The sequence below is a fragment of the Numenius arquata genome, chromosome 2, assembly GCF_964106895.1.
Source record: "Numenius arquata chromosome 2, bNumArq3.hap1.1, whole genome shotgun sequence".
In the NCBI taxonomy this organism is placed as follows: domain Eukaryota; kingdom Metazoa; phylum Chordata; class Aves; order Charadriiformes; family Scolopacidae; genus Numenius; species Numenius arquata.
Genome location: NC_133577.1, coordinates 85,161,092 through 85,184,825, shown reverse-complemented (window position 1 = coordinate 85,184,825; position 23,734 = coordinate 85,161,092). Strand labels below are relative to the sequence as shown.

Here is a 23,734-nt window from a genome sequence, read left to right as displayed (position 1 = left end):
CATTTTTGCCTTTTAACCTTCAGGTTAGACTACACGGTTCACTCTATGCGAGACTACTTTTAAAGCCACTCAGATGCCTTGAGCTAGTGCATAATGCAACAACCCTTCCGTTTAATGGATCGGGTCAGTCTGTTCCTGTTACATGCACTACACTGGCTTCCCATCTGCTTTGCATTCACCCTGCCTTCCTACCTTTACTCATCTACATTTGAGGCTTGCTACCTTGGGTACATTTCCCACTTTATGCACACACTGAAGATTGAAATCTATTGAAAAAAAAAAAAAAAAAATTGCAGAGCACTGTTTTAATCGTTTCAGAGCTGAACAAAGGGCATTCGCCTTATGCAAAGCCGTGGGTTTCCCAGCTTGCAGGGACCTTGTAGAACCCAGAGCAAAACCTACTTATTCAGCCAGCCTTTGCTGTGGTATGCATAACACAACCTGAAATCCCCAGAGAGGAACTTGGCAAAGTGGAATGTGAATACCGCTGAATACTTCCTCCTGTGAAGGCATGTGGCCAAGAGCTGCACCTTCCATCACCATGACTGAAAGTGGTGTACAAGCAAAGGGAATACGGAAATCCCAGCTCTAAGCTTCTCTTCTTCCTATTTATTTCTTGGCTGCTCATCGTAAATGTAAACTGGACCTAAGTTTCTGGATATGATGCAGCAAGATGACATGGCATTTAAACTATAGAAAAGAAACTGCGTACCGCCAGCCAAAACTGAACCATGGAGTGAGGTAAGAGTTAAGCAGTGAGAACGACCAGGACCCACTGCTCAAGCAAGCTTCCCTGGCCGCCTTCATCTGCAGTGCCAACCTCCCCAGGAGCGCAGTGGAGGGAACAGCCCCGATCCAGCTCAACCATCAGCTGCAGTGCTCATCCTGGAGGCTGGCGAGCAGCGCTCGGGCTATGGCTGTCCTCCACAGACGTGAATCTTACAACATCAGGCACCAAAATTATTGAATGTCAAAAAGCACCACAGCCAGGGGATGGTGGCTGCCAGCCAGTCTTACTTTTTTTTTCCTCTGGGTATTGGCTATTTTCAGAAATGGAAATTTTCCCACAAGTTTTAATTATATCATATAGGATCTAGCACCTGACTTCCATTGCATTTTTTTCTGCATAGTTCTCCTGTCTAAGGAATCAAGTTTAAACTTTTCTAGAGTACTCTAAGTTCTAGTAAAAGTCTTGCATTTCCAACAAAACTCATGAGAACACTGCCAGATCTGCATAATACCTCGTAACCTCACAGCTCAGGGCCCTTCACAATCCCACAGCCTCCTTTTCCTCCAGCCATCTTCTTGTTATTCAGGACTGAGAGAATGTTGCTTCTGACATTGTTCTCCAATATTAACAGGGAATATTGCTAGATTTGCTATGATGTTCTAGGGTAGGATGCATTTTTATATGTGTATCGCACACAAATTGGATTTTCATAATGAAAACTTTGCACAGACACAAAACTAGCTTCTCACATCTACCAGATGATTTCCAGCTACTGATGTATTTGTATAATGATTCATTGTTGACAGGCACAATATTGTTCAGTTTAATTTTCAAACTAGTCCTTTTCTTACTTTTTTTCTTTCCTTAAAACTATTAAGTATAGTACAGTAGGGCATTCAGCATAATTTCTATTTTCCCATTTCTTTCCTTCTCTCCTTTTTCTTGCAGTGTATGCGACAACCAAGAGAGTATTTTCAATGCATCACTCTAAAACTACTTTTTTAAAATTAAGGAAAAACACCAAAATATTTAGTGGAATAAACAATAAGATAATATGAAAAAGTTGTTAATACAAAATGTTATAAAATTTTAAAGAAGATAGGTGATGCTTATTTGAAAATATCACTACGTATTAACTGTGGGATTATATAGGAAGAAAAATACAAAACATGTTTGTATTGTTTGTTTTGGTTTCTAATGGTTTGTTTAGTTAATGATGCTACCATTTGCTGAACTTAGGGTTCTCTTTATTGGCTACTCAGTATTTGTTGTACTTTAATGGCATTTCCACTGGCTGAAATGAGGACATCCTACAGTATATTGCAAAGTTCAACTGGATAGAAACTACTTTAAGAAAGCAACAATTTTCAAATGACAGCACGAAATAATACTATAGTTTGACTTTTTCCAGAGAAGATGTTAAAAAATCTAAGATGAAGAAATGTTTCCCTAAGATTCCTGTAATTAAAAATGTTTTAAGTGACTGCAGGAATCTCTCTACGTTTCTTTTAAATGAATACTTGTGAAGCATATGAAAAGTGAAATAACCATTATTTAATTGTAACTTACTAAGCCATAGGACTACGTATAAAACATTACAGCCATCACTGGTTCCAGTGGGCTATTTCATTGGCATTAACTTGAAGTGGTTGTACATACCAGACTATCCACCTTCGGGACATATTTAAGGGTTATCATATAATCATTTGGGAGATTTCCAACCTACAATAAACAGACAATAAAAATGTTATTACTGACTACACAAAGTAAGACTTAATTTCCATCACTGTATTCAACAGAACCTAAAAAGTATTCAACACAAATTTTAGTAACCTACCAGGTGCAAGAGCTTACATACTCAGTTTCCTGTGGAACTGCTACTGACTCTGATTTGGTCACAAGTGAAGCATCTTTCCACACCTCTGTAACATTCCCAGATCCAATGTGATCATGTTCAATGTTACCCCTTCCCAGCAGAATTAAAGTCAGTAATGCGGTGAGGAGATGTGATCTGAGGTTATTCATTACTGTAGAAACTCCACTGGATTTTCATCTTTTAATGGCATGTTTTGAAGTGTTTATGTGACAATTTGCATGTAACCCCAACCACTCCAAACAGCAGAGGACCCAGTAGTCTCCAAGCTGTTTTCCTTCAAAAAACTTGCAACTTCAGCAAGCATCTGAACCTAAAGAAATACTTGCCTACCTTGTGCTTAGTTATGTAGCAGGTCAGAAAAACACTTGAGCACAACTTCAACTTTGAAGCTGTGCCTATTACTAATGATGAGCAATATAATTATATCACAGCAATGTCCTGCGGCAAAGGAGAGCTTCCACAGACGTAAGCTGAGCACAGCTTTGCAGATGTGGGTGAGTATGGGCTGTGCTGAAGCAAAGACAAGGAGTGGAAGAACGGTTCTCACTGAATTATACAATGCAGTCTCCCACAGATGGGATCCAATGCTATAGTGAGACGTAGCTGATCATCTGGACTATGTCCTGAGGGGTGAGACAAAGGGAAACGCTACCACGATCCACAATCTCTTGAAGTACTTTTTTCAAAAGGTTTACCAATTCTACGATGCTTAGTGATACAGCAAATCTATTTTCTTTTGTATCAGTGGAAGATTCAATTGATATTTCTCTTTCTGGTTTGAAATCCGTTTAGTCAAATGACAATACCACAAACATAACTCCTTTGGTGAACCACACTCTATACTTTGTTTAGCAAAGTATTTCTACTTCTTCAGGTTAAAGATCATCCTGTTATGGCTGCCTTTGATTCTGCTGCTATAGCAACCAGCACAGGGATTTTTCTTTCCTGTGCAGTTTTTAGGTAGTATTTTGTTTGACACAACAGAATATTTTATTTGTTAATTAAAATTTAGTTTCAATCAAAAATTAAAATGGCAATTTCAAAATGTTATGGTTCTAGAAGTAATCAAGGACAATACTTATGCACAGTCAGTCACTAGTAAATTCCAAACATTTTTTTATTTACAACGTGGGCTGAGTGACAATCTTTCAGTTCAGTGCCATCTAGCTTTCTCCTACAGCTTTAAAAAACAAGTTTTATACAAATGATCCTGGTACATTCCTTTCCATAAATCACTTTTCTTTCTTCTTTTTTATTTTTATAACTACACATTCCCAAAGCAGCAGTTGCAGAAGTGCCATGAAAATTCTCTATATCAATTTCTATTTACCTGGTATTTTGAGAGTTAATTCAAGATGCTATAAATACTGAAAAATATTGCAATACATTCTTTCTTTCTTTAGAGCATCAGATTTTTTCTAAATCCCTATCCACAATTTTTGTATATTTTTCCTCACTGTAAAAACATCCTGACATCATGACACATTAAGAGATAATCCAGTTTCTTTTCCAGCTTCCTTTGCGTGCCTAGAGAGGTAAGATTATCTGCACTTCAAGCAGCAAAGATAGTGAAGATGCTACTGTATGTGCAAAGTTTCACATACTCACTCTAGAGGGATTCAGTACTTAGCAATGTCAGCAAAAGCACCGTTCTTTAAGAAAGGTCACTGGAAGATTAAATTTGTTCCAAATCAATGAACACTACAAAAATTGATATGCATTATGTATACAATCTACTTTACTGGCATTAGAGCCTGTCAAGCACTTTTCATGCACAGTTAAAAAAAATGTAACTGCCCAAGAGCTCTTACAGCTTCTTAAACAAAGCTGGAGAATACAGCTCAGCCTCAGATATTTTTCTCCTTGACAGACTGTGAATCAGAAAAGATATTTTTGAATTTACTACTAAAAATGAAGATCACTGGGGGGGAGGGTGTCAAGCACAAAATATATGCCCTGCCTCAAGACAAAACAACTTGTTAAAGTTTTATTGATTAAACTCCACATGCCAGATGCTCTGCTGATGGTAAATGACGGAGCTCAGTCAAAGTGAGGGAGTTATATTTGCGTCCCAGTTGGACTTCCCAACTCATGCATAGAAAATAGGGTAGAGCCCCTGATGTAAGAATGAAGGATGTGTTTTTACTAAATCAGTGCATTTTGTACTGTCTTGCTTTTCTGAAATGAATCTTGAAATTTCCTTGCAGACTATCCACCAAGACAACGATCCAAAACCAACGACTTGATTTCCAACTGCTGAAATGATCCTGAAAGGAATGAAAGGGCTCTGGGTACCTGACTGCTGCGGGTCCCAACAAGGAGTAGAGGACAAGAGGGCTCTGAGCTGCCCAAGCAAAGGGGAATGGAAAGTGACCTTCCCTTGAAACTCCCTGAGTCCCAGAATGGCTTTTTTTGGTTCCTGTACTCAACTCCTTAAGTACAGTGATAAATCTTGGGGCCACAAAACACCTGCCTACATGACTTTCCTTGGTTCAGACAAAAGTAACAGTTTTGATGATTATAGAGAACATCAACTGATAATCTTGGAAAGTAATGTATAGAATTAAAATAACCCTACATTGCAATTAATATGCCAGAAAAATTTTCTCTGATTTAGTGAGTGTGTGTGGTTGTAGAAATCCTATCAGGCTCTGAGAAGAGGTGAAGAACAGACTTATGTCTTTAAACCCATATAAAACCAACATTAAGTGATATATTCCTAGTTGTAACAAAATCTCAAACTGGGGAATGTAATATTCCTTTTGACATACAGAGGTCTGAATATTTAATACAGCACTGTTAACACTGCATAACCCAAATATACTTTTAAAATATGATCATAGTCACATAGATGGGGAGATGAAAAAGGGATGTTGTAAAAGCGGTTTGAGTTCCATACACTACTCTTTCATCGCAACAGCAGAACAGAAACGAGACGATCTATCTCCGCAGTCAAGTGCTTTGAAAAGAGGGCTACTGCTTTTGGAAAGTTTCTTTATTGTGACTGTTCTGAGAATTTTAAGGGGGCAAGCACAGACACCATGATTTTTTTTTTTAAACAGATCAAATATAAAGTAAGTCCCTAAAGTAAAAATTACCATTTACCATTGTCAGGGAATTTTCTTTTACTCTGAGGCATATGATGGGAAAACCATACTTTCCTTTCTGCTACCATTTCTACCTCATATTTCTCACTTCCTCATCCCCCTTTCCTACTCTTTAATGCCTCTCCATCTCCGTTCGTTTTATCCTTGGGGTTTTTTTTCTTGCAGGAGCTTCCACTTTCTGTTCATCATCTCTGCAATCTACTCTATCTCATCTGCTAATGAAGCAGTTAATAAAATCTTCATCATTTGGCTTACGACAACATGCTAACGATTTCCTTTCACACTTCTTACAGCCATAGTGGCAGATTATTTGCAGGATAACAACACTGGATCATTTTTTATAACCCCTTCACTCAGGAGAGTTAGATCCATTTAGAAATAAATATCAGATATTGCAGAGAGTGTAAAGTACACATTTACAGCAAAGATGCAATGTGAAGGAAAAGTGTTTGAAACAGCATGTCTCCAACAGGCAACTTGGTCAATAAATGCTGACTATTGTTTGGGCTTCCAACATTCAAAAGAAAAAAAATTGCTTTAGAGAAACAGATCATGGAAGAAGTGGTGAATATCTTAGGTTTTGTTAATGGATGAAACCAAAATATGTAGGTACATTCTATACATATTCACAGCTCAGTGAAAACTCTACTTATATGCGAAGTTGATGTTCATATTTAACAAACATATATACAACAGATTCCTAATTCTTATGCAAAATCAGAGTCACATTAACAGCAATGCAGCTTTCTGCTGACTTACTGTGCTGAAAAGAACAATGGGGACAGGCTTTATTGACAGGTGCTGCAATTACAGTTTCATAATACAGAACATTTGTTCATCAAGTAATGTGTTTCCCTCCAGACATCTTCATTCAAAAAGAAGCAGGAGTTCAAGTGATTGGTAATGCAGAATGAATACTCTCTAAATACTTTCATCCTCTATAGGTATGAAATTCTGCTCTTTTAAAGTTCTCACTATTAAAAAATACCAAACAAAAAAAGATTGTGCAATTGTTCTTTGCTTCTTAAAATCATTTTACTTAAGACACACTCTGCATATGACAAAATTATGTTATAAAGATTTGAATAAATTTAATCTACAGAAAATATGAGTCATTTTTCTGTGAACAGATACCTGCCTGGTTTGGTCTTAAGTTGATTAATGCTCTTTGTTATTGATGCTTATTCATGCTTATTGTTATTGACTCTGGTCTTTCTTTCCGATTGTAGCTTCTGGTATGAGTCTAGTATGATACTAGTGAAAAGTCCAGATTAACACCACTGAAAACAAGTTACACTATATATCTGTCTTCAATTTATTACTCAACACAAAGTTCATTAGTCAAATGACCCACATTTTCAGGCACTGCACAGTGTGCCTTATCTGTTCTCCAACAGCTTGGGCTTAGTAGACATCCCTGGTCTATCTTCACAGAAAGTGTTGACTAAGGCATGTTCTTGTCATATTAGAATACAATACAGTCAAGCAGAACCCAGCCACAGCCATGCTCAGAAGTCTTCTACCAGTGAAATAGGTTTTACAATACTTGGAACAAGAAGCGCAGAATGAAATAAATGAAGACTAGCTTGTACCAAGCTACAGGCAAAAAGAGTTTGGTAGGGAATTGTATCACTGTTTTGCAAGCTGTAGGTGAACTGCAGTAGAGATAAGGAAAAACAGAGTAGGAAAAAGAATGAAGAGGGACAGGGATTCATGCTGCAAAGAATTTTAGCATGAGATAGAAAGAGGATGAGAAGGTACCTGAAGTTCATCAAGGAGCATCCTTCCTGTGGCCATGAGCAGCATAATAGGTACCATTAAAATAATGAGGAGAAGCTAGGACAAGAGGGCAAACTCAGCATGTGTTAAGACATCACAAGCAGTGTTAATCGTTAGTGCCTTTGAAGACAAAACCAAGAAGCTTGCTGTTGATAATGAAAAAAAGCAGGAACAGCTTGAAGGAAGTAAGTAGGAGATACAGGGTCAGAGCAGCAAATTAATAGACAGAAGGGCAAAATTATAGAAGCCAAAGCCAGAAAAAGACTTTTCAGTAGACTGAGTTTTTATCCACCAAGAATTTGGAAGAAAAGTGAATTTGTATGGACAGAGAGATACAAAAACATTTTTTTCCTGTTATGACAGAAAAGAAAGAAAACATGGAGGTTTTAAAAGTGAACATGCAAGGATCTGTGAAGTGGCAAGAGCCAAAATGGACACCTTTGTTATAGACTTGAATTGCTGGGGAGAGATGGTGATACACATTTATAGTGAGGAGAAAAGACCCAGGGAAGACTAACATTTTGGGGAGATAAAGAGATCATGATCTGCCTCAGTAGAGGATTCAGACCATACTGAATCTAAGCTGATGTGTGAGCATTTGTGATGAGACAGGAGGAAGAGAAGCCAATATCCTAAGCCAAATGTTGGGACCTTTGTGTTACCACTGAACGTCAAGTTTATTGGACACAGACATGGGACTATGCTCGTGACCGTGGACAAAAGGGATTAAAGAATATAACAGTGTGGCTGAGAATAGAGCCTTGAGAAACAATTATCATACCACTCTCAGGAAGTGTGATAAGAGCTTGTGGATACCATCACAATAACTATGGGCAATAACTGTATACATAACATTAGCTTCTGTGAAATCCTTGGTGCTACAATTTGTTCTCAGTGTGAAAGGGGAGGACATTTATTAAAGACATCGTGTCCTACAGGCACTAACTCTTTGGATCAGCAGAGAAATAAGACTTTTAAAGGCCAATAGGATCAATAAAGAACCCAACAACCTACGGGTGCTACATCTAATTTTGAAGTTGTAAGTCATTAGAATACCGTTCCTTTTGTTTCAAAAAGCAGAAGCGGTACAAAAACATTTATAGTAATTTACAAGAGTTGAACAGTCTTCTGAACTATATTTTTAAGCAAAATCATGTTGGAGTCCATATTGTATGTACTAAGGCTATACTCCATAGAGCATTAAAAAAATTGTACTTTTTAGCAAAGTAATGTGATCCGCCAGTATTCTCTGTGGATTTCTCCCTTCTCGTATTCACACTGTCAGCTAATGATACTTTGTTTTTAAAAGTACTTTAAACCTTATTATATTTTTTTCATTTTGTTCTCACTGTTAAGTCGTCATGGTGTAGCATTTCAAAAGAGAATAAGCAGTTTGCTATATAGTCAGTTTAACTGAAGAGTTCTTACACTAAATTTAAGATACTAAACTTATTTCCACATTATCCTTTCAATTCTCAAGTGGCTTTACAGAAATTATCTCCACATGAAAAATCTATGCAAATATTAAGACAGACAAAACAGGGATAAAGACTTTCCTCAAAACATTCTCAGACACACAACTCAAAACAGAGAATCCAGGTTTCTGGGCTTTGTGTTTTCTGCATCTGTTATTTCTCCAACCCAAAATACCTTTGAACTTGCTGGTTAACTTCACCCAAATTTTGCATTGGGTAGTGAGATATGAAAGGTACGGTTGTAAGTCGGGAGAAGGATCGTACCACGTCTTAACTGAGGAGTGGGAGGAGCTCAGTCCTACCCCACTCTGCTCAGGCTTGGCAGCAGCAGAAGCCCAGTGCAAGCTGGATGGTTGGCAGAGGTTTTCTTCTAGGACAAGCCGCACATAGACCACAAGAGTCACCACACAAAGTCCTTCCTGCCCAGCCAGCAGCCTAAGCGAAAGAGGGTATAAATCCAGCAAGAGCTCAAAACATTATCCAGGCAGGGATCATGCTTAGGGGGTGTGGGAGGGAAGAAGTCACCACGCTGCATGTGAAGAACTAAGAGGGGATGTGGGGGGAGGGGGCGGGATGGAAACATTGTTCTGCAAGAACTGCAGTTTCTGGACTAGTCTGGAGGAAGATGTAGGGACACAATACGGAAGTCACAGTCAAATTAAAGACAAACCTAATTTTTATGATATGAGGTTTCTTTCCTAATTTATCTGAACTATGTGCCAATGTATATAACAATGTCCAAAGAAAACAAGTTAAGAACACTGCCATGGCAGCAAATGCAAGGGACTCCAAATTAAGTGTTTCATAATATTAACACTGGTTATTGAAATTTTTTTCCATAATGAAGCCATAATATTCAGCTACACCAATATGTAGATGAAGGTATACTCGTTAAGTGTTCAGTATATACTATTTCTTAAAAACTTTGACCTTAACATCCTGCGCTACTGGAAGTTAGCATAATCACTGACTTCAGTGGAGTAGAGCAAAATACCAACTGACTTCACACAAGAAGATGCAGTTTTTGAGGTTACTGCAATGGTCAATTAAGTAACAGTGAAAATGTACTTAAATGCATTCAGTTCTCTTATGAAGCTGTGAGTCCTTCAGACTTAAACTTCTAAGTTCGGCAAGCAGAGAAGAGAAACACTCAATGAGTGTAGCCCATTCACACCTAGAGACTGTAAGAGCTGTTCAATCATTATCGCCTTGATTGGTACAACGATGCCTAATACTATGTTTATATATGGCACAAGTTTCCCATATACCTAAGGTAAAGAATTCTGCTGGATTTCAGTTGTGTTTGCCATGCAAATCAGAAACAGAAAGACAATAACCTTTCATCTGCATGGGCAGCAATCTGATCCCAGACAACATTTGAGGAAATCAAGACTTTTGATAATTTCTGTAGAAGCGTGGAGGGAGGAAAACACATATATACACACACTCCAGCTTGGTCAAGAAAATCACCTCTTCAATGAACTCTGAAATTATTCTCTAGTCTCTGCAATAAAGGTTTTGGTTTTGATCATGTGACAGATGTTAATGGACTTATTTATCTTTTTTTTTCATATTCCCCTGGTTCTAACATAGATTTGCTAACTTTGCTTAAAAATGTAAGTGCCATTAGCCACTGATCATTGTTTAACATAAAGAATAATTTAAAATAAAAACTACTTACCAATTTTGCAATGTCATTCACATCATCTGTCACTGGATTCCCGCAGGAACTCTGGGCTTTGACAAGAGGATTAAGTAGGAGTAGTTGAAGACAAAAGCAAGTGATAATCCAAGTCTATTTAGTAAAAAAATAGAAAAGAAACAAGAAATCCCAAGTAAGCGATCCCCAAACGTGAAGTAACAAGAGACTGTAGTAATTTTTTTTCATATACAAAGTCTAGATGCAACAATACTCTTCTTCTTCAGAGTAATAAAGGAAAACCTGGTAGTGAGCCATCAGATTACATGAGCAGGATCCTGCTTAGGTGAGTTTCTGCAAAATTTACAGATACCAAAGAAGAGAAAGTGACAAACTTCAATATTCTTCAGCAGCTGCATAAAGCCAACTAAATACTTGTCATTCACCTGATAAGATATTGATAAACCTGTGCCTCTGATGTGATAATGGGTGATAATGGATACCAGACCATAGCAATATAAAAAGAGAAAGTTCATAATTAGAGCCATTACATTTCGGTACTTAAACTGCTAGCTAAACCACAACTGGACTCTGCCCAAACACTGAGATCTCAAGAAGCAATACAATATATTTTCTCTAAGTGATGTGCCCTGGCCTCTCAGGAGTGGCAGCTTGGCTTTGGCACTACATTCCCTTCCTAAATCCTATTAGGAACAGCAATGCAATGTACTCACACAGCCTTGTCAGACTCAGCCAGAAAAGCACCAGATAACTAGCTGCGATGCACCTGGGTGTCTCCTTGGCTACACTGCCTGAACTTCCTCGCCTTCTGTTGTTCCTTGTGCTTTGCTGGTTTCCCATAGAGCCCTGTGCCAAGTTGAAGCTGCAGATCTTTATTTCCAGAATGTTAAAGCATTTAAGTTATGGATAATCAAAAGTTGCCTCGGGTTGTGAAGCTTCTTGTGCCAGCTGACTGAAGCTGTCAGCAGGGGCCGATGATGGTGTACATTTACTGCAAGTATGGAATTTGCCTGTGCAGGCTCCTGAGACTCCACGAGGGCAGGACTGAGACCAGAATTTGCTTTTGCATGAACCAAGATGCATCTCAGCCTCATCTGTTCCCTGTGACAGGCAGAGCGCTCCTGTCTCCAGCCTTGCCTTCAAATGCTATCCAACCTTTCAATTTAAGACCAAAGCAAATCAAACAACACAGACGAAGCTCTCTAGGAAAGCTGAGAGAGAAAATCAAGATTTAAAAGATTAAGTATCATTATAGCAACCTGGAGGGGCTAAGAAAGCATGATAATAAAGATCGCTCGGGAAACATGACAGAACAGTGCCAGGCACTTACCCTAGAGCTATTAAATGACAAGTAAATCTCTCTCTTGTACTGGCTCTTAAATCTTATAGGTATCTTACATCTCAAGTAAAACTGGTCATTTGCTTTCTTAGAATATGACTTCCTGGCTCATTTAGGCAAAACCAGTGTGGGCTGCTGCTGGAAAAGACAACCCAGCCTCCTCTGCCTAGCTCTTGCACCGGCCCTGGTACGATGGTTTAGCCAGCTGTACCAGGCAGACAACTTCCATTTTTGTCTTCCTGTGCCATCTTTTCAGGCAGATCAGCTTTCTGATCCAGGTAACTGAGACAGCAGAAGTGGTCCGTTACAGATGGGACAAGCCAGCTCTGCCTGTTTCGGTGGAGCCTGCACTCAGCTTTCCCTAAACTACCTTCAGATGCCACACAATTGATCATGATGATGGGTAGACTTACAAAGAAATCAAAAATATTCTAAGCACAGTACACATTCAATATGCAGCATGTCTTTCAATACTGCCTCTTGCTTCAACATAACTAGCATTTAGAAATACTTTTAATTTAATATTTGTACAAATAATTATTGAGAATAATTACCTCTGTGAAGAATTGAAAATAAGTACCTAACTTCATGTTAGGTACTTATTAGCAGTCTTTCTTACAAAAGACCTGTATCTTATGCTATAAAAGCTTTGCAGTTTTATATATATGAACAATTCAAGCCCTGGAGAGATGCAACAAAGATGCTCCTAGTCTCTGAAAGGACCTTTGAGAGCTCCTTGCAGTGTGTAACAGCTCAAAGTTGTTTAAGAACTAGCTGTAAGTGGCCAAAGAAACGTCTCCCTCTCCTAAGCTCCTAAGCTCCAGAATCAATGAGGAAACCAAAGGGGACCTGAAGTTAACAGACTACTTCCCCACTGGCAAATTTTGGAACAAAATTGTTATAAAAAAGGCAAGAAGTTAATGACAACTGGCTCCAAAATGGAGTAACTATACCACTTTCAAGAATTAAAAAAACGGAGTTCTACCTTCAGAGTTAAACAGTGCACGAGCAGTTACACTTGCTGGGGTTTAGGAGACATTTCCCTGATGTGGTCTTTGGAGATGGAGTCCATGCCAGAAATCACCAATTTCTTTATTGGATTCCTCAATACTGAGTAGCATGTAAAGGCTTTGTTCACTGACTTGTGTCACTGCCATAAGATGATATTTAACCTAACAGTCTAATAATCAAAAAAGTAACAAAACTCTTTAACTGGAAATACTTTTTTGCCAGATCAACTGAGTAATATTAATAAAAGCAGTAGTACACTCCAAATAAAAACAAAACTCTGATGCATCTTGTCAATTTTCATACTTCTGGATCTAAAGACAACCCATACATCAACCTTAAAATCACTGCACATTTTATAATTATGCAAATCAATAAGAATACACTTTTTTCCCAAGGTAAATAATGGGATTTAAAAGCATAGTAATTTTTATAATTGCTATTGAAAACAAATGCTTTGTAAATTTTGAGGTGATTTGAGGTTTTTCTTGCTTATTTCTTCCCTGTGTCATCCAACAGGAACTGAAAATCTGCAAAATACTGCTAGTTTCAACACACCTATTATCCAAAATCTTTTAATTATTTGCACTAACAAAATATCTATATTACACATGCCTAGAGGCACATTGTCTGTAAGGACTGTACAGATCAAAGAGCTAACCTATTTTTGTGTTACTTACTAATGACCAAACCTGCTGTTTGAGCAAAACTTGAACAGACTGAATTAAATCAAGGACAGAACAAAAGGGAAGCTTAAACAACAGCTTTATAAATAGAGATTCCAGTTTTACACTTTGCTAACCATAAATGAAATTTACCCACACAGTACTCATAACAGATTTCCATATATAATTACTTCTAAGCTAAAATGGGATTTCAAAGCTGGCCACAGGATTTAATCACATATCATCTACCAGCATTAAATTGAAGATATATGGCAGACAGGAGGCAGACCTGTATACCAAAGGGCCTCTTCCTATTTTTGGCTCAAAAATTATTCAATTGTTTTAATGTTCTAAAATCTCTTAAATACTGAACATTTAAGTTGCTTTTGTGAAAGGGAAAAAATAATGATTAGACTGGAAAGGTTAATTTAAATTAAAGATTTCGAGTACACACTTTTGATCATTCTGCAAATTATTTTTACTATTGCTTATAAACCACAATCTATAATTTCAGTTAACAGCATTTTAGAGACTTAGCTAGTGACCCAGTGTGTTGAAGGCCATACTTTCCATTGAAAATCAACAACTTTTTCATTTATGTTCTTCATTTATGAACTGAAGTATTGACAAAGGCTGCTGAATGAGTGCTTTAGCATCTTTTTCACGGTACACTATCAAAGATACTTAATCACGCTAGTTAATGTTCAGCTAATTCCTTAAGTGGAAAGCAGCAAGGGGAATACCGTATTGCTAAATAAACCAAACATTGGAAAGTCTGGACATTTCCAAATATCTAGTTTGTACTGATAACAATTAGTAATAATAAATAGGGAGAAATCATAAAAAAAAAAAAAAAGAAAAGAATAAAATGCAAAAAGAACGCATTAAGCACAGGGAGAGGCAATAACTACACAGATGAATGGATTATTCATTATAAAATTTCTTGCATTCAAATCAGGTTAGCCACAGAATTTTTCAGCCCAGATTCTTGAGCAAATCATCCAATTAGAATCATAGAATCATAGAATGGTTAGAGTTGGAAGGGACCTTAAAGATCATCGAGTTCCAACCCCCCTGCCATGGGCAGGGACACCTCCCACTAGAGCAGGTTGCTCAAAGCCCCATCCAGCCTGGCCTTGAACACATCCAGGGATGGGGCATCCACAACTTCCCTGAGCAACCTGTTCCAGTGCTTCACCACCCTCACAGTAAAGAATTTCTTTCTGGTATCCAATCTAAATCTCCCCTCTTCCAATTTAAAACCATTACTCCTTGTCCTGTCACTATACTTCCTGACAAAGAGTCTCTCTCCAAATTAACCACAACCAAGCCATCTCCAATTAACCTCTCCAATTAAGCACAACCAAGCCATGGCTGCAGTAGGGTTAGCTGACAATGTGGAACGATATTCACCTTGGGCTAGGCTTTTTTATTTATTTTTATTTTTATTTATTTATTTTTCACTTCTGCTAATGCTGGGGTAGTAACATCTCTCAATGTTGGTTCCCCAGGCAGTGTTTGGGTGCTGCTTTGCTGAGGCACAGCTTGTGAACTTCTGCCATAGACAACATTGGTTGGTCAGTCACAGATGACTTAATGTTCATACTTATGCCTTCAAAAGCTTTTTGTAAGAAGATTCAAAGAAAACTAAAATAGCAAGAAAAGATATTTCTTGCCTTTATATTTTTTTTAAAACTACAAAGCATCCAGAAGCATAAAAACACAGTAATTCTTTCATATGTCTACTAATCTATTTAGTTATTTAGCTGTGATAGAGATAATTAGTCACGGAAGAAGTGTCTTTAGCCAAGTAAGACATTTACTGTCAGCACTGAAAAATCTTGAATTGAAAGAAGATACTTTTTACAGAATGTAATCCAATTCCCGTTTTCATGGTATTCAGCGATACCTTCACCCATGCAAATGACAGTGGTAACTTCAGTACTCTGTACGGCTGTGCCTAAATAGTGCTTAAATGCTAAATATTGCTCAAGCCCCTCAAAAGTGAGTTAAGTGTGGAAAATAAAGTCACCCACCCATGACCACCTAGTTCTGGAAACAGTGAAGTACTTTGGCAAGCACATTTGGAACTGGAAAGGTCCTTACATGCTCTCAGGTACCCTGGAGATGACTTCAGTGCAGTTGGAGGAACCACTGCCTGATCCCTGAATAACACATAGTTGAAGCATTAAGCCCAGTGTACGCCCATCATTGTCCTTCAAAAGACTGGCACTAGTCTAACCAAATATAATAGCTTATCAACTAGGGTGCTCACTAACGAGTGACAGATCTGGGTTAAATTTCCTCTGACCAAGGTAATTTCAACTCACAGATATCCATATTCCTCTGATATCTACCTCCTAATTACCACTGGAAGCACTTTCCCACCTATGATGGCTTCCTAGCCAGAAGGGCCAAAATGCGGGTACACTGGTATTCCTGACCTGTATCTTTCAGAACATTTATGCATTTTACACTAGCAAGCCATTATGTAGAAAAAAACCCAGACGTTCACTGCACAGGCATCAGAACATTTATGTGTATCCTCGTCTCGCACATGCTCCTCCATCTGGGCACCCTAACTTCTGGGAAGCTCCCCAGTCAACATGTGAGCTTTCTTGAACAACCTTTTGGCAGTCCATTGAACAAAACGGAGGCTAACTGCAGCTCAGTGAGTCACCCTGCCGGGGCGAGACACCTAAAAATCTCTGGATCACACCCTACAGGCTTTGTTATGATTACAAAAAGCAGATGCATACTTTTCTAGTGACACGATACTATTCTTTTTTTCTTTTTTTTTTTAACAATGATGTGTAGTAGGGAGAATGATGGCAAAAGTAAACAACATTCATCAGGAAGTATCAGAGTGATTTATTTGTATTCTGGTTTAAACAGACTACAGAAATGCTGCTCACTTTTTCAGAGTAAGTTTTGGAGAGTTTTAGACAAGAAATCTTTGAAGACATATTCAGTTATTTACAAAATGTAGAATACTCTTCTACCCAATTCTGCGTATAATATTTAAAATGTATAATATGAGGGTACTTCGTGGGGTAAAAGGGAACAAAATTAATGAGTTATTGTTACAAATATAAGCAGAGAAAGGTGCCATTGCCCCGTACATTCAAATGAGTTCAACAGGCAACCTGCTTTCACAGCTGTTTAATCTTTTTTGTGTGTATCTGCCTTTCCATGATGTTCCCAACCATAAAACCTCTTCCCCCTAACCTTTGCACACTCACTTGCTTTCCCATGAGGGACTTCTGGAATGCCTAACAACTGGCAAGAGCAGGATTTTTCAGCTAAATGTCCGTTTGGTGGCAGACTGCTAAAGTGTCACTTGCTGGACTCCACCAGCCACACGTGCAAAGAAAAAGCCAACTGCTGTATCCAGATGCTTACAGACCTTGTTCCCCTCGAAGGTACACTGTTAATGAATCAAAAATAGCTCTATTCAGGTCATCGGATAAAAATACTTCAAGATCTATTAAATGCTAATGCAGAACCACTTTTTCTTCACTACTTTTTCTTCAGCTGGAAGGAGAAACCATTCTCTAGTTCTGAAAAGTTGTGCACGTCTTTTTCCTGAGACAGACAAATTTAAGATACGTGGTTTCACTGTGCTGAGAAAATGATAAAACACACTATTCTTTCCCACCATCCAGATCTTGGGAAAACTAGGAAGCTGGTTAGACTATATGCCAACTTCATTTCATGCAACCTCAGGCCAATTGCTATCATCCTCTACCCCTCCCAGCTCTCCTTGACTGATGCAGAAGCAGCCGGCTGCTCCAGCCAAGGTTCCTGTTGCACGGTGTAAGGTGTGACCAAACTCCTGCTGTGCTTGGTTTGTGTGTTTCAGCTGGAACGATAAGCAAGAGGAAGTGTAAATTGATATAGCGTTTGCCTTGCAAATCAGCGTAATCCAGGTAATTTGTAATTACAACTACAAAACTGTGGTTTGATGTGTAAATTAATATATTTTTTTTTCCATCCCTGTAAGGACACCAGTGTGAAATATTTGGCTGTCCTAAAAATGTTGGCTTTGGCTCTTTAAAAATGTTATCTGTTCCATAATAAATTTTGTCCACTCTTTAATCTCACTTGACAACCAGGGATTCAGGCAGTTTCCACGCATCTTAAATGTCCTGGATGACAGCCAGTTTGTTTAGTTCCCAAACACTGCAAAGTGAAGTTTCCAAGAGACAGGTAATTATGTATGGATGTTGCCTCCGGAGCTTGTGTTAAACGGCATCCAAATAAATATTTACTGATAATCATCCATCAGGTGGCATTCTAGTTCTGCAAAGAACCAGAAGTTTTATGGACAAAAACATTCCAATTGAAAGAAAGGTTAAAAATAAATAAATAAAAAACCCAACACATATTTTGAAAGAAATCTTCCTGTTAAATCATAATCAGAGAATATAAGGACCTTCAGAGGTCCTGCACTTAGTACAGATATTTTTTCCCCCTCCTTGTAAAGTTCCAATACTCCAGGATTGGTATGGAAATTTTACATTTTTCTACCCCACTTTACAGTGATAAAGACCAATATTTGCTTGTTCTGTTAATGGAGACACTGAGATCCAAAGTACCTACACAATCAAAAGAGAAATAAGCAGAAGACCAGACTTCAGTTGACTCAACAAAACCTCCCACAAACTCCCAAGAGGAAGTTGTCTTCCCCCCCCCCACCCTTCTTGGGAACTTATGAAAGAGTTTTCTAGTATAAATCCAAAGGCATTTTTAAGCAATTGAAAGGGGAAGGAAAAGTAAGATACACGATTATCTTGGCAGGGAGGACAAGATTCTCACACTGTACGGAGGTGGATGATTTGACTTCCTCAGGGAATGAAAAGACATTCTCTTAAGTAAAATACTTAATTAAAGTTTGGTTTTGAAGATTTATTTCAGACGTCTTGCTTGTTTGCCAAGTTTGTGCAAAAAAAAAAAATCCTCTATCTTGAATATTCTTTTGAATTATTATGAAAACCTATACAGAGCCACCCTTTTTAATCTTAGACCTTCAAACACCAGTAAAGGAGATGGAATAAGAGCTGTTAAAGAAATTCTCTACTGGATCTTTAATTCTTACCATCTGTCACAAGGTACATGGAATTTGGGTTGGAACAACTATCACTGACAAAATTAAAAAAAAAAATCAAGAACAGGAGACATTCAAAACCCGCCTGGACACATTCCTGTGCAACCTGCTCTAGGTGGACCTCCTTTGGCAGGAGGGTTGTACTAGATGATCTCCAGAGGTCCCTTCCAACCCCATATCATTCTGTGATTCTGTAACAGTGAAAACATCAGCTATTTCGATACTTGGCATACAATAAAACTCATTAACATGATGCAAATGACTCTGTCCTCCCTAGTACTTCATTTGTAGTATGAAGTAAAACAGGTTAAGTGTATTCTTACTCTTATATGCATGTAAACTTTGCTAAAAAGTAAATTGTATTATAAAACTGAAGTTTCCTGTTCATGCTTGAGCCTGTGAAAAGAGAACATCAAGAAAAATATATTCTTATACGAAATAAAAAGGGGTTTAGGCATTTTTTTGCTCTCCTTTTTTTTTTCCAATCTTCTTTCAATCTTTCAATCTTTCTACAATTTCTTGTATAAGCAGAGGATGATTTTTGAAATATAAATTGGTCAACTTGGTCTTAAACCAAAGACGTCCTCAGACAGACATTGTTCTGTTTTTGAACTCTGAATTTCTTTGATAACAACCCTGATAGGCCCTGCATTTTTATAGGGATATAAATTCAGAACTAATTTCTCTGACCTGCTGAATATAAGAGACCTCATTACAAAAGGATAATTGCTGAACACAGACTAAAATTGGATGCCAGTCCAGTCAAGATGGTTCATCCACCTACCTTAATTGTATTACATCCTTACAATTACAAGCTTAGATGTGATTAAAGAACACTATTTGGATCTCTCAGATATGCCAACACCAGTAAAAGGTTTGACAGTGCTGAAGGATGATACTTTTTCACATCGGTATTGTACTATATGTAGTGAGACTATTAATTTACCGACTTTTTAAAGCTGCTGTCTACATTGGTGGTTTACAAGAGTAGTCAAGATAAAGTGAGAAACAGAAGTTGCATAAATTATATGGTTTGCGTCATGACAAAGATCACAGGATTGAGCTCCAGCAGCTCTCCTCAGTACCTCTGCCATTGTGAAGATCTCATGACCAACACCAGGCAAATGTGGTACTCTGCAGCCCATCCAGAAAACCTCGGGCATCATTAGCTACTAAGGCAAATGATATCAGTAACCTGAATTCCAACATACAGGGATAGGTCTAGGCAATCCTCCTCAACAGGCAATCAAAAAACTGGTATTCCTGAAGCATAAATATCTTGACTGAATTTATTTGCCCCATTCAACAGCAGGTATCAGTTTTCAAAGCCACTGTGGGCTTCAGCTAACTCGGGGGATGAGTAGATTCCAGACAACCATTCCGTTATATCCACTCCTTTGACCTCCACACCTTACATTTGTAACAGAACTGGATAAAACCAAATAGAAAGAGTGGAGAAGTAAAGTGGGAGTGGAGGCAATAGTCATAGAATCATTTTGGTTGAAACAGACCCTTAAGCTTATTGAGTCCAACCGTAAACTTAACACTGCCAAGTCCAACCACGTCCGTAAGTGCCACATCCCCTGGTGCAACTTCAGGCCATTTCCTCTCATCCTATCACCTGTTACTTGGGAAAAGAGACTGACACCCACCTGGCTACAACCTCCTTTCAGGTAGTTTCAGAGGGCAATAAGGTCTCCCCTCAGCCTCCTTTTCTCCAGACTAAACAATCCCAGTTTCCTCAGCCACTCCTCATAAGACCTGTGCTCTAGACCCTTCACCAGCTTTGTTGCACTTCTCTGGACATGCTCCAGCACCTCAATGTTTTTCTTGTAGTGAGGGGCTGAAAACTGAACTCAGTATTTAAGGTGTATCTTGGGAAATTTGTCCAGATCTTCACTGTTCCGATGGTTAAAAGCTTTCTTGTACTGTCCAGTTTAAGTGTACTGATAGGAGTTTATATCAATGTGTTCTCATGGCAACACTGCTGCTTTGCTCATGTAGTTATACTCACATCTTTCCAGTTTGTTCTTTTGACATATTTATAGAGATCAATCCTACTATCTGCATCTTCGTTATGTCTAATTAAAAAGCCCATCTGACCTCCCGTGCTCCATGACACAGAAGTAATTTAAAACCCCCAAAACTAATGGAAAATAAACAAAGCATTCCCTTTGTCTCACCTCCTCTTGGATTACAAATTGTATTTATTTACTCTCTGCAGTACCTGAGTTTCACAGGCTCTCCTCTCCAGCAAATGTAAATAGAGGATTACCCTGCCTCTTACTGAGCATTGTTGTGGCCATTACAATGGATGCAGTATCCAGCCAGGTGGTTGCTTCTGAAGTGAAGAGGAGCGAACAACTTAAAATCAACACTTTAAGTCACGCAACTTTTAAAAGGGATAGCTGCTTATTAGTCAGACAACATAAAAGGTATTCCCAATCTATGCACACAAAATCTGGCTTCTCTGGATATATTCCAGACAGTAGCACCTGCATCAGCTTAAAAAGGTTTGGAGCAGGAAATCACAATGCACCAGAACTGAAAATTTTTCACTTTGATACCCCAAAAGCTCAGTTGAGAACTTTTCTAATTACGATGGAACATGTATTTTTCTCTTGTAAAATGTTGGTGAGGAAAGTGATTTTGTATTTTGAAGAGATCAAAAAAAAAAAAAACCAACAAAACAACCAGATATTTAGCCAAGCCTGTGGTTGAAGTTTTCAACACCAACTACATCAGTGAAAGAAGGTCACTCTGCTTTTCAGCTGTTTTAAATCTTGGACCTTTTGAGAAATACTTAAGGGATATTTTAGGTTTCCTTCCATCAGTAGTGACACTTAAAATTTTGAACATAAGTAATAAAAGCTGTAACTCATTCTTTTGGAATTCCAAAGATACTTTTATAAGCACTATTCTAAATCTACATGATTACCTTGGAACATGTAACAAGGATGAAGAGTATTCTTCACACACTGCTCTACTGGAGGATGAAAGAGTGCCATTACACAACTCAGTTGCAGAAATGGGGCCAAGTCATGGTCTTCTATAGCAAAGCTTTAATTTCTGCTCCTTCTCACTATTTTTCATTTCATCCAGAAGTTTACTATATCGGACGCAATGTCTATTAATGAGGTACCTGTATACTGTTCATGATTAAGAAATATGACTTTACAGATTTAATGCAGTGTTTTACAAGCGTCTTGTGGACAAACCCCTATGCTAAGTCAATAGAAGACCTAGTATGTGCCATAAGTGAATATTCAGAGGAAAATTTACAATAACAGTGCCTAGTTTGTTAGAAACAGTTTGAGTTTTAGAACAAATACATAACCCTTTCCACATCATATTCTGTTTCCAACGAAACACGTTGTTGGCAATGAAGTCAGCTTCTGGCCCCATAAACAGCCACTGTAGACATTTTAACAATAATCTAGAGTGAATTTTTACAAAAACTGCAGGAGGTTTCTGGAAAAGAAATTTTCAGGGGAAATGATTAAAAGCACCTACAGGCAAGCTGTTTAAAAGACACCATACTAAAAAAACAACAGAAGTGAAAAATGAAACCTGCATCTCCTGGCTTTGGTGCTAAGTTTTCATCTTCCTTTATCAGGAGATGCAGGAGAAACCCTAAGGACTTTGAGTGTGTTGAATTTATTTGTCACAATAAAAATCCGATTGTTCTTTTTCATTTACACAGCATTTCTTGATACAACAGTGTTGCAATATTACACTGGGAAATGTGTAAATTTAAACCTTACCATTCAAAAATTTGGAACACATGACCGCATATTTGTCAATAATCAACCAAAGTTTCAATGAGCCCCTCAGAAGCAACATTGCTAGGCAGATGTTCTTCCTAGACGTATTTAAAAATATCCATTTCCAAGATTTCAATAGATCTTGAATTTTTACTTTTTATCACTGTACCTGACTAGCTGAGCTGTACATATTGGTAGTGCACCAAGAAATGTTTGTGAGAGTCATGCAAGTTTATCTCAGCTGTTTCCAAACGACATAGAGTAAAAAACCCACCAGATTTAAATTGTTTTCTTACTGGGAAAAAACTCCCACGGACATGAAGAACGAAGCTACATTTTGTTATGAAAAGAATATTTATCCGAAGTGATAGACTGATGGATGAGATTAATCTCAAATGCCTTGAAGTTACAGCTTGTGGAACTGCAGACAAATCAGGTAACTGACACATCAAATTAGAAACTAATCTTCAAAACATTTAAGTATGCTTGCAAGACAATGTAAGCACTGGGTAGGCAATAAGCCATTTACCTCAGCAAGCTGGAATTACAAATACATTATGCCTTGTCTTAAAGCAATTAAGGTGGTATATTAGTAAGAAGAAATCAACTACTTTTTTAAAGTTTTCAATATAAATTGAAAATATTTCCATATGTCAAAAATACCTAAGTGATTATTATTCTAACTGCACATCAATTGAGCATCAATTCCTTTTTCATAATTTATGAAAATGCATAGTGCCATTGTAAATTTTAAAAGTTCTGAAGTTATTTTCATGAGATGTATGGGTTTAATTTTTTTAAAGAAAGCAAATTGCCAGCAAGGCCATTTTAAGGAAACTGAGGCAATGTATAAGGTTGTTCCAAGACAATGTAAGTTGAAGATGGCAAAAAACGGGACGGTACTGATCAAAATGCTTCCTATAACATAAAAAGCCAGTGACTGCATTACTGCATGAGAAACTCAAGTATATTTTGAATTCCTATGCAGCCCTAAAAGGGGAGGACATACTTTTAAGTAAGTGCCTTTTCCCTTTGATACTGAAGTACTGGATGAGAGTATCTTTCAGGGATGGTCCATGGAAAATACAGTGTCTTTCAATGTCTATGCAAAATGTCAGCATTGCAAAAAATTTTATGAGTTTTAACCATTCACACTCACGTGCTAAAAGAATGATCTTTCCGTATAAATGTCTCAGCTGTCGTTACTTTCACATGTAACTGGAG

At 37.9% G+C, this 23,734-nt stretch overlaps 1 protein-coding gene across 2 annotated transcripts in view; it reads right to left on the bottom strand.

Moving 5' to 3' along the window:
- KITLG (KIT ligand) overlaps positions 1-23,734 on the bottom strand; it is a 55,788-nt gene that overhangs the window by 18,921 nt on the left and 13,133 nt on the right. For both annotated transcript variants that reach the window (XM_074168142.1, XM_074168143.1), the window contains exons 2-3: positions 10,649-10,762; positions 2,390-2,452 (exon numbers count right to left, since the gene is read on the bottom strand). In XM_074168142.1, the coding sequence (XP_074024243.1) occupies positions 2,390-2,452; positions 10,649-10,762 (177 nt within the window). The remainder of the gene's footprint in view (positions 1-2,389; positions 2,453-10,648; positions 10,763-23,734) is intronic.